This window comes from Schistosoma mansoni, chromosome W, assembly GCF_000237925.1.
Source record: "Schistosoma mansoni strain Puerto Rico chromosome W, complete genome".
Taxonomy (NCBI): Eukaryota; Metazoa; Platyhelminthes; class Trematoda; order Strigeidida; family Schistosomatidae; genus Schistosoma; species Schistosoma mansoni.
In genome coordinates this window covers 56,710,256-56,725,530 of record NC_031502.1, presented here as the reverse complement: position 1 = coordinate 56,725,530, position 15,275 = coordinate 56,710,256, and the positions used below count along the sequence as shown (strand labels likewise).

At 37.8% G+C, this 15,275-nt stretch overlaps 1 protein-coding gene across 1 annotated transcript; it reads left to right on the top strand.

Moving 5' to 3' along the window:
* Positions 1-47: 47 nt before the first annotated feature.
* On the top strand, positions 48-14,086 carry Smp_160270 (hypothetical protein; the record flags this gene model as incomplete). The annotated part of the gene is made up of 3 exons (XM_018790260.1): positions 48-443; positions 6,646-7,217; positions 13,145-14,086. The coding sequence occupies 3 exons, from the start codon at positions 48-50 to the stop codon at positions 13,665-13,667; spliced, it is 1,491 nt and encodes a 496-aa protein (XP_018655621.1). The 3' UTR covers positions 13,668-14,086.
* Between the last annotated feature and the right edge of the window lie 1,189 nt (positions 14,087-15,275).

Sequence of the window (15,275 nt, the reverse complement as noted above, 5' to 3'; positions counted from 1 at the left end):
TTGACGAAATCGGCTAAAATATTTACTAAGTTTGTTCTGTTTAGGAAATGGCTACTCAGTGCGCTATGTATCGCATCAAAAAGCTCGAACATAGTACATCAGATACTGGAACCTCGTGTTACAAAGCTACAGATGGATCTCTGTGTTTCTGTACAGTAATAGACTTTAACCACGTTCACGAATCTGGTCGTGATTTAGAATGCTGCCCACTTCATTCACTTTTTAATATACACTGCGAACCGATTGTTCTGAAAAGTAATTCGCGCTTTCGCATCATTCTTGGTAATTCTCCCGACACTACACAATTTAAAAACCAGTCAACTTCGAAACAGCCTTCTTTAAGAAGTGTGGTAGAGAAAATCCTCTTTAATTGTACAGCTGGGGACGTGTTCAATGTAGAGATAGAATCCGTTGAGAGAGACGAAAAACACAAAGATCCCACAGTAAGCCAAATCTATATTCTGTTTTTATTTCTGTGTATATCCTCATGTTTTCTTACCTATTGTAAGAAAATGTTTAATATTTTTAGTGTGCATTATTTGCAAGTAAAGTAGATAGTTTTCTTACTCAATTTTTGACTTGCGTAGTTTCAATACATCCTTATCAGATGCAAATCAAGCATATTTAACGATTCTGAACAACCAACAGTTTGTTGGCTTTCCCGAAATTTTATTAGCCGTATAATAAACAGATATCTGGATTGCATTGATCATATTCATTGTGTTCTGTGGAGTCCAGAAATACCCCTCATTATCAATAAATACTAATACTGTTTGACAATGCTTAGGTGTTTAATCAGTGTTCATTTTGAATTATTCAACTAGTGTCTTGTGCAGATAGGTTAAACTTTGAGTCCATGTTATCACAATAAATGGTTTGGAAACATTTTTGCATAAAGAACTAATCTGAATCACTTGACCCATGATCAAGTACCTCTATCTTTTGCTTTCAGTGGTCATATATATAGGTCGTAAAGCAGTGTAAAGCAAACCTCTACTCAATATAATATACTGACTATTTTGTAAATGGCTAAATATATTTGATCACAGATAAGTTTTTGATACACTGGTGAATAATTCCGCTACATGAGTCAATTTCCTCACTTTCCGTATTTCTTGAGAGTTATATATTATTGTGCGCGCAATGTGCGTATGTAGTTATAGTGTGGACAATCGTTTATTAACATCTAGTTAAACTTTATCACGTAATTATCCCTATCGTTGGCATCTTTAATCGGAGTAGAGTAAACAGATTTTAAAATAAGGAAGATTGGTTCAGTGAAGAGTTCTCTTTTCGGCGAATTTATTTTCAAAGCTGTACAATCGCAAATATGTATACATATTATTCAGGATGATAATAAAAAAATAGTGGTGATAAAATTATGTTAAACATGGTATCAGTGAAGTAGAACAAATAAAGATATTAAAACACTTTTTTTTCAAAGTGACTAATAATAGTTTTATCGCTAAGTGCTTAATAGGGAAATTATACTTGAGAAAGGATGGCTCAGCATGATAAGATATAATATTGAAATGAAAATGATATGTTATCACGCAGATCATAGAAACAGAAGTAAACCTGTTGGGAGTAAAAGGTTTATAGAGGAGATAGAAGGGAAAGCAGATGGCTTTGAAGGAAGAAAAGTATGAAAAAGAAAGAAAATTATGAGCCATTAAGACCATGGTAGAAAAAGAGGTTGTATCAGTTTCAGTTTAGTCCACTTTACACTATTCACTGCTTTGCATGTGCATGTTAGTCCTCATTATCAGGTTTTTGAATCTTCAGAGCACCTAGTTTAATGCAAAGGAGGTCAAAAAATACCGTTGGAGAGATAAGATTAGTGGCAGCAATTTATGGCAAAGAGATGGGGACGGAAAACATTTAACAAGATATCACTGTGTTTTTGAACGACTATCACTTCCAGGAATCTGATTTTGAAGGTGATCGCTTATTTGTGATAGGAAAATGAACCAACAGTTTTGTGTAATTATAGCGTAAAAAATCTACTATACTTTATTTTCAAAGTGTTTCGTGTTTTCCTTGAGTAACGTAACCACCTTCGGTTTGAATTCATGAGGCTAAATAATAACCATAATTTTACAACAAACCTATCCTAACGACGTTATATCTTTTCAAACTTCAGTTGCTTTCAATGTTTAGAAACCTTTCCAACCATTCGATTAGACGAAATTTGTTCAGTGACAGAAATGTCCTTATGTCGAAAGAGTTAAAGATAGGGATTTTAAATGGGTTTTAAAACGGTTAGGATAAGAACCTTTGGTAATGACTATTTAGAACAACATATATAAGTGAACAATATTGTTTTCGATTAGATCCTCATCAGGCTCTACAACATCTTGGAATGAGTCAATAGTCGTCCCTATCTTTAAAAAGGGTTCACGTTGTTCCTGCAATAACTATCGGGGGATAAGTCTACTTCCAATTGCGTCCAAACTATTGGCTTCTGTCATTCTTCGTAGGTTGTTTAAAACCCGAGAAAGATTGACTCGCGAGGAGCAGGCTGGTTTTCGTTCTGGTCGAGGATGCATTGATCACATCTTCACCCTCCGCCAAATGTTAGAACACCGTCATACTTATCGCAGGCCAACAATCGTAGTGTTTCTTGATATCAGGGCGGCCTTCGATTCGTTGGACAGGACTGTTCTCTGGGATTGTCTATTGAAGAAGGGTGTGCCTGAGAAGTTCATTAACATCCTAAAGGCCCTGTATACGAACACCTCAGGCAGAGTGAGGGCATACAACCACCTTTCTCCCTTGTTCCATTCGAGCAGTGGGGTTAGGCAGGGTTGCCCGATCTCACCATTCCTCTTCAACTTTGCCATCGACGACATCCTGGAAACAGCTCTGGTGGATGTAAGTAATGGCGGTGTGGATTTGCAGCCTGGAGAACGACTTCTCGACCTTGAGTATGCGGATGATATTGTCTTACTGTGCGATAATGCCCAAGGCATGCAATCAGCACTTAATCAGTTGGTAATCAGTGTCCGCAAGTACGGCATGTGCTTTGCACCCTCCAAGTGCAAAGTACTCCTACAAGACTGGCAGGATTCTAATCCTGTACTCACCCTGGATGGTGAGGAGATCGAAGTAGTTGAGAAGTTCGTGTATCTAGGTAGCTATATAAGTGCTGGTGGTGGCGTGAGTGATGAGATTGATGCACGTATAATGAAAGCCAGAGCGGCTTATGCCAATCTGGGCCATCTTTGGCGCCTTCGTGATGTTAGTCTGGCTGTAAAAGGTCGGATCTACAACGCGTCGGTGAGAGCAGTTTTGCTCTATGTTTATGAAACCTGGCCTCTCCGAGTTGAGGATGTTAGACGTCTCTCTGTGTTCGATCATCGTTGTCTCCGAAGGATTGCAGACATCCAGTGGCAACACCATGTTAGTAATGCAGAGGTTCGGCATCGTGTGTTCGGGCGCAGAGACGATAATTCAATTGGTGTCACCATCTTGAAACACTGACTTCGGTGGCTTGGACATGTTCTACGAATGTCGTCCCAGAGACTTCCACGTCGTGCATTATTTGCCGACCCTGGGACTGGTTGGAAAAAGCGGAGAGGAGGTCAGTGTATGACATGGTGTCGTGGCATGAAAGAGAGCTGCAAAGGGCTAGCTTCCGTTGGTCCTTCACGACTCCCTGGTTGGGGTCCGAGAGATGGTGCAACACAGTGGCTAGAGACGTTATCAGATATGGCTCAGAATAGAAGCCAGTGGCGATCCTGCTGCAACCTTCTTTTACTTTCTACATAAAGCATGGTTCTAACTTTCCTAACTGAAAGAGTCTTCTGGTTGTACATTTCAGTCCGCCTTATCTTTTCATCCCTTCTCTTCCTACTTTCATTATTTTGTGTGGCGCATATGTACCTGGTGCCCTTTTGTACCAATATATATGTGTTTAAATAAATAAAGGCTCTACACAAATATACAGTAATATTTATATGCATAAACGAAATTATTAAACCAATCAAGGCAGTTTACGAGTCAATGAAAACAGTGGAGTAGATTACATAACTAAACATATTAAGTAAAGAATACAAATTGATGTTGTGAAGACAAGTGTACTAGTTGTGATAAGCAATAATGAAAGCTTGAATCAATGTTACATAATGGGAAATAAGTCAATGATTAGAAAAAATATAGACACTGAAATAACATTCATAAAAATTATAAGATTACGTAATAAAAAGTGTTCAGATAATTGGACCGTGAAGCGAATATTTGAGGGAAAAAAGTGGTAAGAGGGGGTGAACAAAGGTAAACGAAGTAAGAGTATGGAAAATAAAATCATTTATTAACGCTAAGAGTGAGATAAGGGTGTTACAGATTTCTTATGAACACAAAGACTTGGATTGATGGCTCGAATTTCTATAGCTTCTGTTATGTGTAAGAGTCGAGATCGAACGCCATAAAGGAAAACGAGTAGCAATACGATAAATAACTTTAAATGACTTATTTCTGTCAGCTATATGACCGCTATCGAACAAGTGTGAAATAACCGACCTCGGTATTGCCTTGACAATACCTTTTCCTAACCACGAAGTGAGGTGTTCACTAACTATTTGGTTCAGTTTTCTGATAATGCGCCCAATGTAGCTTTCTCCACAGGAGCAGCTGAATTCGTAGATACACATAGTGGCATAACCAGGTAACTTATCCTTTAGTTGAAGAATCACCATAGATCGGGTCGAGTACGATAGACAGAGGTCGGCTGCATTAAACGTTCTCTTCACTACTCTAGGTAGTCTATCACGTAGTACATCACCAACTAAATCGCCGTTGAATTGCAGTTTCAGGAAGAAAGGTTTCTTACTAGCTGTTGATTTCTCTATTTTCTTATTTGTTACACGCTAGTGCTTCTTTACGAAACCTTGTGGATAACCCCTTTCAATCAACGTATTATGTATGACCTCTAACTCCTTGTTAATTGAATTGACCGAGCATATCTTCCTAGCTCTATTTGCCAGATACTTGACTAAGTTTCTCTTATAGTGAAGGAGTACAAAGCTTAAGAATTGTGTGTACTGGCTTGATGAGGAACTTTTCTTAAACACACTTCTAATGATAGAACCGTTTGCTTTTTTGTTTAACAAAACGTCAAGGAAATTTAGTTTATTATCTAGTTCCTCTTCACATGTAAATTTAATTGCTGGGTGTTTGTTGTTAAATAGTTCTAGTAGTTCTTCTTTTCCAATGTCCTGATCGACAATAATGAAAGTATCATCAATGTACCGACAATAGAAGTCAAGCTTATTGATAACATCTTTGAGAGGTCCATGTTCTAGTTTACAGATAGCGTTTGTTAATTGATATGCAATCATATCTCGACATCATTGACATATTTAATGATTTCAATATATGAGATACCAAATAATTTCATCCTTTATTGACAAGAGAAATCTAAAATCACGAACTGTGAAGACTAAGTGTGATGTTTCAAAGAATTATTCTTCTACAGATTAATGTTCATTCTCGGAATCGTATCAGTTTCTGTAGTAGATCATACGAAAAAGCAATAAACATTGAAATCCCGACTAGTGCATTAAGCTTTCATCGTTTTTACTTTAAAATGCATTTATTAAGCAGTACATGTTGACCACTGCCTTAACACATTACGACTTCTCATAATAGGTGTTGTTATTGGTTCTGCTATTATTTAGTAAACGTTAATACTTTTATTTAAGCCGTGGGAAACTACATATCCCTCCAAATACAATTTTGTGGAGATGCTGAACTATTTTAATTGTACCTTAGTTTCTCATTATAGACCTGTCTGCCCTACAAATAGCCAATCCTAACCATTGATGATTTCGACATCCATGATGTGGCCCACTGAATTTTTTACTGAGAGAAAAACGGTGGATACTACCTTTTACATAGATGTTCTTTAAGATTCTGATTAATTATGTACACTCTATACGATCGAATTTGTGTGACTTTGATTTATGGCAGATCCACTAAGATATTATGCATATACACTCACCAGGGATTGTTCGCGAGTTTCTGACCTGTAGTTTGGTTGATACACTTAATCATTTTTACCAGAACTAGTCATATTCCATTTCTTCTCATCCCCCGAATACAGTATACCATGTTAGGGCTGTCATAGGACAATTTAGAAACTTCAAAATGAGGCTACAAAACAACTGGAGAGCCGGATTTTTGAGGACCTCCAAAGATATTTTGAACCACAAGAACGAAGATAAAACATGTATCGCCATAAATGGGAATTTAGTAAAATATAGTGTCTATGATCTCCATACTTGTATATTTGACAGACCAATATGTAGTTTGTATTTCGGTTTACTGTTTACTTGTTAGTTACATTATGTTTTACATTTGTAGTTAACATCTTCAAACCCTAATCTTTCACATTGACGCTTATACTCTTACTACTTCTACCACTATGGGATTTGAATCGATAACTGCATCTCTGTGTTAATGTGGTATGGCAACTCAAACTGATGTACGTATGTACGAAGTTCTACGTTGTGACTGACTGACTGTAGTTGAAAAAAAGTTGAGTGGTATATTGCCGAAATACTTCATGATCGTTTTATAACTATTTCCTATTGTTGTTAGTCATTAGATAACTTTTTAGTGTTTTCATATATTTTCTTCATTTAGGAGTATAAACTATCATTACGCGTTGACTATGTACTTGTTCCACCGATCTGTGGCGATCCTACTATGAATGCTCCAGTTGAAATATTAGAATCAGATGTAAGAGAAAATACTACAGCTGACTGGAATCCTGATTTAGCTATTCAATGGTTATACCGAGCTTGGTATTTAAAAGAAAGAGGTTCTTGGTTAGTAAATCATCATTTGAAATGTTTAACATTACACTCGGATAGTTCAAATGGTAGAAATAATAGAGAGGAATTATTCAAATACATTTGGTCATCAGCTTTTGCATGTTATTCCAGAGCTTTACAGCTTGTTTCATTAGCTTATTGGGCTGAAAAGACTTGTGTAAATGATGTTTTACCACTGGAAATTAACGAAAATGGATCTGACCATAAAACTAGCACAAACAATATACACTGGATTCAAGTGGTATCAGGTGAAAAACCCATAACTTCTAATGGCGGTGAAAAATTGAATAGTTCAGACTATATAGATTGGGATCGTTTTGGGGATATTGATCATAAAACTATGTTTCCACTACAATGTAAACCTTTACGCTTGATGTTTATGTAAGTTTTTGAATTGCTTTTCGTTCGGGCCTATTTTTTTGTGAGATATACAGTTCAAGTAACTCGTGAAACCATGCTTTTGTAAGAGTTAGTTTTTAACACTTTCCTAAATTCATAAGCTACTGATCGATCTCACATACTCAATACGTAAGTTAACTAATAGTCAATGTAATTCATTTACGAAGTACAGGTGTACTTACTTGAATTTGACTCTCACTCTATGTAGGCCTGTTATACTAACCGATTATCTAAACATAAGTAGGTGAAACGATGTTCAGTCTTGCGGTTTTGCTGGTTAAAAACTGAGTGTTTTAAAAACTTAACTTCAGCTTCATCATAATCAAAGCTTTGTATCAAAAGCCCTCATGGTTCGACGACAACGTCACGCTTTCAACTTTACAGGAGTGTGGCGATAGTAAGATGTTTCCTCCAAACAACCAACATCTGGAGTGATACTGCCTTTCCACATTGAAAGATAGAGGTTATAAAAAGTCGGTCTATAAAAATTTCATACATCACCTTAACCCATAGATTTGCATCCCCAGCTCTAGGACCCTATAGTCAGTCAGTCACAATGTAGAACTTCGTACATACGTACATCAGTTCGAGTTGCCATACCAAATTAACACAGAGATGCAGTTATCGATTCAAATCACATAGTGGTAGAAGTAGTAAGAGTATAAGCATCAATGTGAAAGATTAGGGTTTGAAGGAGTATAATCCAGTGAAATAAATTTGAAAAGAAAAAATAGATAAAGACATGAATTCAGAAGATTGGAATTTGGCAGAACACAAAGAGTGGATACACCTTCGCCATTGCAAACGATTTTGAGCAATTTCATTCAAGGTCTCTAACCACCGATTGCTATCATCTCGTGGATCCCGAATAGGTAGTCTACACCTACCAACATAGCTCAGTTCACTTGTCGGTGATTTCATGGATTAGTGTCACGTTTTGGTCTGGCCACCCCTAGCTTTCTTCCAACCTACTCCTACGCCATAAAACATTGCACGTCGGGGCAGTCAGTGGTTGGGCATACGCGACACGTCCCAGGTATCTCAACTGATGAAGTTTCACTACTTCATCAATCGATTTGCCATCTTTACCTAGTACCCGTTTCCTAACAACTGCATTACTTACTCGGTTGTCCCAGGATATACGAGCAATGCTTCGAAGACACCTATGATCGAATACTAGTAGCCTGCGAATATCCTCTACTCTTATCAGCCATGTTTCACTGCCATTAAGTAGGACGGAACGAAATACTGCGCATTAAACCCATTCCTTGTTGATGGACGGATATCTCGTCTACGCCATAAATGATACAAGTTGTTGAAAGCTAGACGAGCCTTCTGTATCCGTGCTGAGATTTTGTCACACACCAGACTCCCCTAGGTGAACTTTCCGTGTTCACCAACCCGGTTAAAGCGCCGGACATTCACTTTCTGTCCTCTCAATTTCGTAAACAGCTCAATAAGTGGTTCGCTACTCATTTATATTTTGCAAATAATTTAAGCCACCTTACTATAGCATTTTCTTATCATTAGTACAGTAATAGTCATTCTATTCTAGTAAATAATATTCGTAGTCACATATAAATGAATATGCATTTTTTACACTAGACTTTTAGATACATTTGTTATGTAAGAGGAGAGTCACTTGACCCTTTCTTATAACGGTTAAAATTTAAATGTTTAAACCACTGAACCACAACACTATTATAGTATGGTATCTGATCAATGTAGAATATCATGTCCCATTCCTATAATATTGTACAGCATCTTTGGACCAAAGGAACTGTTATAATGCGAAATATAGCGTGGGTATTGCGATAGGACTACACGCAATTCTACCGATTGACCAAATTCAGATATCCTAGTTCGACCCCAATACTGTTCCCCAACTCCAATAAATCAGAACACAGCCGTTAAATGAGAATTGTTTATGGGGTCAGCAGCAGAACAAAAATGGTTTACAGACAAGGCATATTTATACAGTTACGATGACTATTATCAGTAACCAATGGAAAGGAAGGACACGTAAAGGTTATAATTAGGACGACTCAAAATTGACCAATAGGGAAACGACACATGAAAGTCATAGTTAGGACACTGTAAATAATGGCCAATAGGAGATAACATGCGAATTATGTGAAGAGTCTGAAAACATACCATTTTACATTCGAGATAATTTTCGGGATATTCTTGTGAATATCCTAACACCTCCCCTTGGAAAAAAAAATTAATAGCGACGCAATCGTGGGTTTACCTGACAGTTCTTTGGTTTTCTTCGTTTGCGCTTTGACCTCCTTCGAGGTAACGACGAAGAACCTGAAGAATGTTCTGCTTGGTTAGACGACTCAGTTGCCTCCGTTGTAGGCATCGGCGGAAGTTGAAAAGTATCTAGCAGTAAGTCGAGGGGAACTCGGTTAATAATTCCAACTTTTTCTTTGGCATCTCTTGGCCGTAGTTGATTATGATGCCTGGTCCAGATTTCTTGGTTTACTCTGACCTCATACATGACCTTCCCCTGTCTCTTTGCGACTTCACCCTCTATCCATCTATCATACCCATGTCTATAGTCCCGAACATACACTTTCGCACCAACTTTGTAGGGAATTCTAGTGTTCTGCATTCGAGGATTCTGCCGGGTTACTCGCCTGGGTGCCATCGCACTATGGACTGTTCGTAGCCTCCAACCAGGCTGGAGGAGTTCGATGAATCGATTTTGAAGGTCTGCAGCATGCTGTTGTGTAGTAGCAGGAGTTTTTACTTGATTACAGATAGTGCTGATAGGTAGATTGGCAAGACCAAGTTCTTCGAACCAATCTAAACCCAGAAGATTGAGAGGGGATTTGGTGATGTAGCACGTACCCTTGAAGGTTGTACCTCTGAACGAAATACAGCAATTAAGTTCACCATGAAGGCGGAGATGACCACCACATGCACTAACGGCTGTCTGCGAAGATGGTTTGATGGGAGGTTGACCCAAGGTTCGCCAAGTTTCTTTTGACAGAATAGTGATATCTGATGCAGTGTCCAACTGCAATCGAACTGGCTGACCATTGATTGAGAGGGTTAGAAATTTGCGTCGCGTGGCGGCATGGGTGTGGAAGACTGCTGTTAAACTCCTTGATGAGGGAAGCTGCTTTTTAGTATAACGACGTTGCGTCTGTGCATTTCGACGACTATTGGGTCGATGGGATTGACAAAAACCGCTTTTGTGACCAACTTTATGACAGCGATCGCACACCTGCTGTTTGAATGGACAAACTTTCACATAATGCCAGGCTCCACAGTGCCAACATGGAGAGGGGGGCTTCTTGTGAACCGGTCTGGAGTGATTAGAGAAAGAAGGAGCATTGGCTTTCGTAGGACCACAGGTTGTTGATCTCGGAGATTTGTTCTGACGTTGGACAGCGTGAACTTCGCAACCACCCTGGCCCCCAGATTGGACCAAAGTGGTGTCACGCTGCAGGTTGACAATGCGTTGATACTCGTCGGCGATTGCATTAAGTGTTAGCGTTGGGTCTTGTTCAAGGCGGTTCAGCAATCGAGTTCTGATGTCGGAGAATTTGGGTGACTGAAGACTACATATGAATACGAGGGACTTGAATTGGTCGTCGGTAAGGGATTTGAGCTTGAACCGTTCGCACTCACGGTTGACAATGCCAACATGGGTTAGGAAGTCATCGGACTCGTTCATGACCAGTTTTAAACAGCGATAACGCGTATTGAAAAGTGAATGATGGTCACCAAAAAGTTGACTGAGAGTTTGAACAGTGGCATCGAAGGAACGGTCTCGTGGGTTCTGCGGTAGAATATAGTTGCAATACTTATCAAGCTCTGATGGACCAAGTTTTCGAAGGAGAAGACGCACCTTCCACGAATCATCTCTGTCAGCAAGGTCGACTTTAAAAAGATCTTCATAACGTCTGAACCAGGTATCAAATGTAATATTGGCATCAGGATCATAAAGAAACTCTGAAATACTACTGGTAATACCGTCGACTGATTGAGGGATTGTTGGTGTACATGAGACTCGGGAAGAGATCTGCGTCTGAGTAAGCATCTCCATCAGCTTCAGCTGTTGCTTGAACAATTCTTCTAATTTAACTGGATCCATAGCTAGTCAGCAACTTGTTTGCAAAATCTCCGTCGCCAAATTGTTATAATGCGAAATATAGCGTGGGTATTGCGATAGGACTACACGCAATTCTACCGATTGACCAAATTCAGATATCCTAGTCCGACCCCAATACTGTTCCCCAACTCCAATAAATCAGAACACAGCCGTTAAATGAGAATTGTTTATGGGGTCAGCAGCAGAACAAAAATGGTTTACAGACAAGGCATATTTATACAGTTACGATGACTATTATCAGTAACCAATGGAAAGGAAGGACACGTAAAGGTTATAATTAGGACGACTCAAAATTGACCAATAGGGAAACGACACATGAAAGTCATAGTTAGGACACTGTAAATAATGGCCAATAGGAGATAACATGCGAATTATGTGAAGAGTCTGAAAACATACCATTTTACATTCGAGATAATTTTTGGGATATTCTTGTGAATATCCTAACAGGAACACATTTCGACTATTCTTGTAGTTATAATCTTTCAAATTTGTCAAACAACTTACATTCCTCTATTCATAATCTTGTTGTCGATCTCAGCAACCCTTATTTAGTAGGTTAATCACATTGAAGAATTAATTCCTTATTATAATCACTCGCCTCATTTCACCATACTTAGCGTAGTACGCAAAGCGCTGATTTATTGACATAGGTGTGTGTAAGGTAGAAGAAAAATAGAGATGAACAAACCAAGAAATGTTATTAGTCCATCAAATCATGGACTCTTAAACAAAGCCGTATTGAAAAACGTAGACTACCTGGTTAAGATCCACCTAATGGCCAGGGTCAGCGGTTGAAGACTTTAAATGTTCTAGACGTTTGTTCTTTTTTATGATCACTGACACCATTATTATCCCAACTTTATTATTCATTTCGCTAATTTTATCACGCCATCCTTATGTATTATGGTAAGTTGGGCTGAGTTACATCTGGTCAGTCTGTACACTGATAACTGTTTTACAGTTTATGCTGATTACTGATATAATAACTTCCAAACGAAAAATAATTATGACTAGTTACAAGTTTTAGTTATAGAATACTGCTTTATGAAAAGGACCAAATGTTTCAATGAATAGCAGAAATCAAGCCAATTTTTTAAAAAATCATTCGTAATGTACATCGTTACTATCCTAATTATGAAAGATGAAAAGTTCTGCTTTCCGTACGTAGACAGATTTTACTTAATTAAACGTTTTTATAATTATTTTCATAGTTGAAATCATGAGTCACTTGAAGCTAGACCACCATGGAAAACCTGAAAGCACTGGACGGTCGTTTCGTCCTATTGTGGGACTCCTCAGAAGTGCGCATCCATGATCCCGCCTCGCGAGCGAGATTCGAACCCAGGACCTACCAGTCTCACTAGTGACTGGCTCCATGCGGTAATTCCTGGAGTTCTAGTGAGAACTCGTGACCAGTGGAGCTGATCCATGTCAGGTAGAGACAGGTATCTACCTCAGTACAATGGAAGCTGGTCGCGCAATTTCGTGGATTGGTTGAGGTTAGACATTAACACCGTTGGATGACGGCCGGCTCAGTGGTCTATCGGTCAAGTGCTCTAGCGCGAGACTGGTAAGTCCTGGGTTCGAATCTCGCAAGTGCGGAATCGTGGATGCGCACTGCTGAGAAGTCCCACAATTGGACGAAACGGTTGTCCAATGCTTCTAAGTTTTTCATGTTGGTATGGCTTCAATTGACTCATGATCTCATCTATAAAATCACAAAAATCTCCACAAAATCCCCTTCTAATAAACCTATTTAATTGTCTTTTCACATTTTCTCCAGCCTTCTTTCAAATGTTGCTTTATGTCAATTAAAAGTTGGATCTAATGAATATTGTGCTCGAAATTGTTCACATGCTTTATATCTTCTTTCATGTCAATTAGATTCTTCTATATATTCATCAACTAATGATTATTATCATCAAGATATCATTAATACAGCATTATTTTCACAAGAAAAACTTCAATTCTATTGGGATAATTTTGAAATCTCTTATCAAGATATCCATAAAGTATTATTTCGTCGTGCTCAGTCATATTTTAATCAAGGTAAAATGGATGAAGCTAAATATGATTTGGAATTATGCATTGAATTGATGAAAAGTCAATTATTAGCATTACAAAGTAAAGATGATAATGACCAGGATAGGGAGGAAATGGATAGGGAGAGCAATGACAATGGCAAACAAATTAAAGCAGCTTTACAGGCTAGTGAAAACTTGTTAATCAAAGTGAATGATCGTATGAAACGTGAACAAGCTGAGTTGCTTTCTCGTATTAGGAAACGAACCCATGTAAATGAATGAAACGATTAATTTTATTGTATGTTTTATAGTTTTTCTTTATTTATTCAGTGAATAATTATACTTCACATTTTATGAAAGTAACGATGTTCGTATCAGTTGTTTGGGAATTTACATCATAGATTCATTCAAAGCTTTACCTGGTGTTATATCTTGTAGCCGAGTGAATGCCTAGTTAATGTGTGACTTGATGAGATCGCCAATCAGGGAGCAGCGAATTATCAATTGGAACAGTGACACACGGAAACCGTACGAGCAGTCTAGAGTACTAACTGGTCCTGCTTCTGCCTAGCCCAGCCAGTTAAGTCCTAAACACCAATAACAGCCTCTGTGGTATGAATCATTATTCACAAACATACTGGGTTTTTATATACCAACCAAACAGACTACATCGTACCATAAAATAGAAAATAACATTTGTACAATATATAGCCAAATGTGGCTGTGAATAGGGGGGAAAGTAATCAATAAACTGATGATAACTCAAGAATCGTATAATAATAGGTGAAAGGTCAAAATAATCTAATGATAAGAGGAACATGAATATGATTAGGTTAGTTACTTAACAATTATACAATAGGAAATATACATATTACATTGGTCCACAAATAGTCCTCAAAAGTTACCATTCACAATTCTCTTCGAGATACAACACCTGGGTTTTTCGAAACAATCAAATAAGCAGCACTAAGGTTAGATACATACTTATTAGGTAGCAATGATGATATATCGGTTGGTGAAGCTATGCAACTTCATTGGTTATAAGGTGGCTACGGCATACATTATATTTACTCGTCCTCTGCCTACCTCAAAATGTAATAATGACCAATTTGGTATCATTTTGGATAAAAGCTGAATACGGACAAACCAAAAGGTCCCGCCAGTTTATATTAAATAATTGACTGTTACTCTCAGGCCTGTTCGTTGATGGAAACTTTTTGTTTGAAATCCTTCAGATAACTAGTATCAGTAGTTGGAAACGGTTTTTGACATGACTTAGAGTTATTTGCCGTAGTTTAGTTGAATTTACTCTATCTCCCCATAAATATTAAGTTTTAAAGCTAGTATATAATTTGTATTCCTTTATTTCATTGTTTGTTTTCGAACTAAATTCTCCATATTTAGTCTTCCTATAACTGATACTGCCATTACTTCCACTTCTTTGATACCCTGTTAATTTCATTGCATTGTACTAGTGTGAGATGGGATAACTATAACCTATACACATTTGTACCACATTCTACGTTGATTACGATGAACTGACTGATAGTTTACGATCACTGGAAACAAAGTAGGTCGAGGGGGAATTCCGACATAATCATCGTTAGTTGACTGGTTTAATCATCAAGCCTTTACTTGTTATTGTAATAATATGACCCTAGTAAGTATAAGAATTATCTTAATATAATAGTTAGTTTATTCATAATTTCTTCGTAAGCTCATTATTCTTGAGATTAGATATGAGATTACTTCAAACCCTCGCTACCTACCTACCTGGCCATTTTTTTTAATCTTAAGACCGAATACAACAGTTTGAAGTTCATTGTAGTCCATTGTAAGCTTCTAATTTATTGATTATGTTAAGCCAGGTAGAATGAATGAAAATATCAA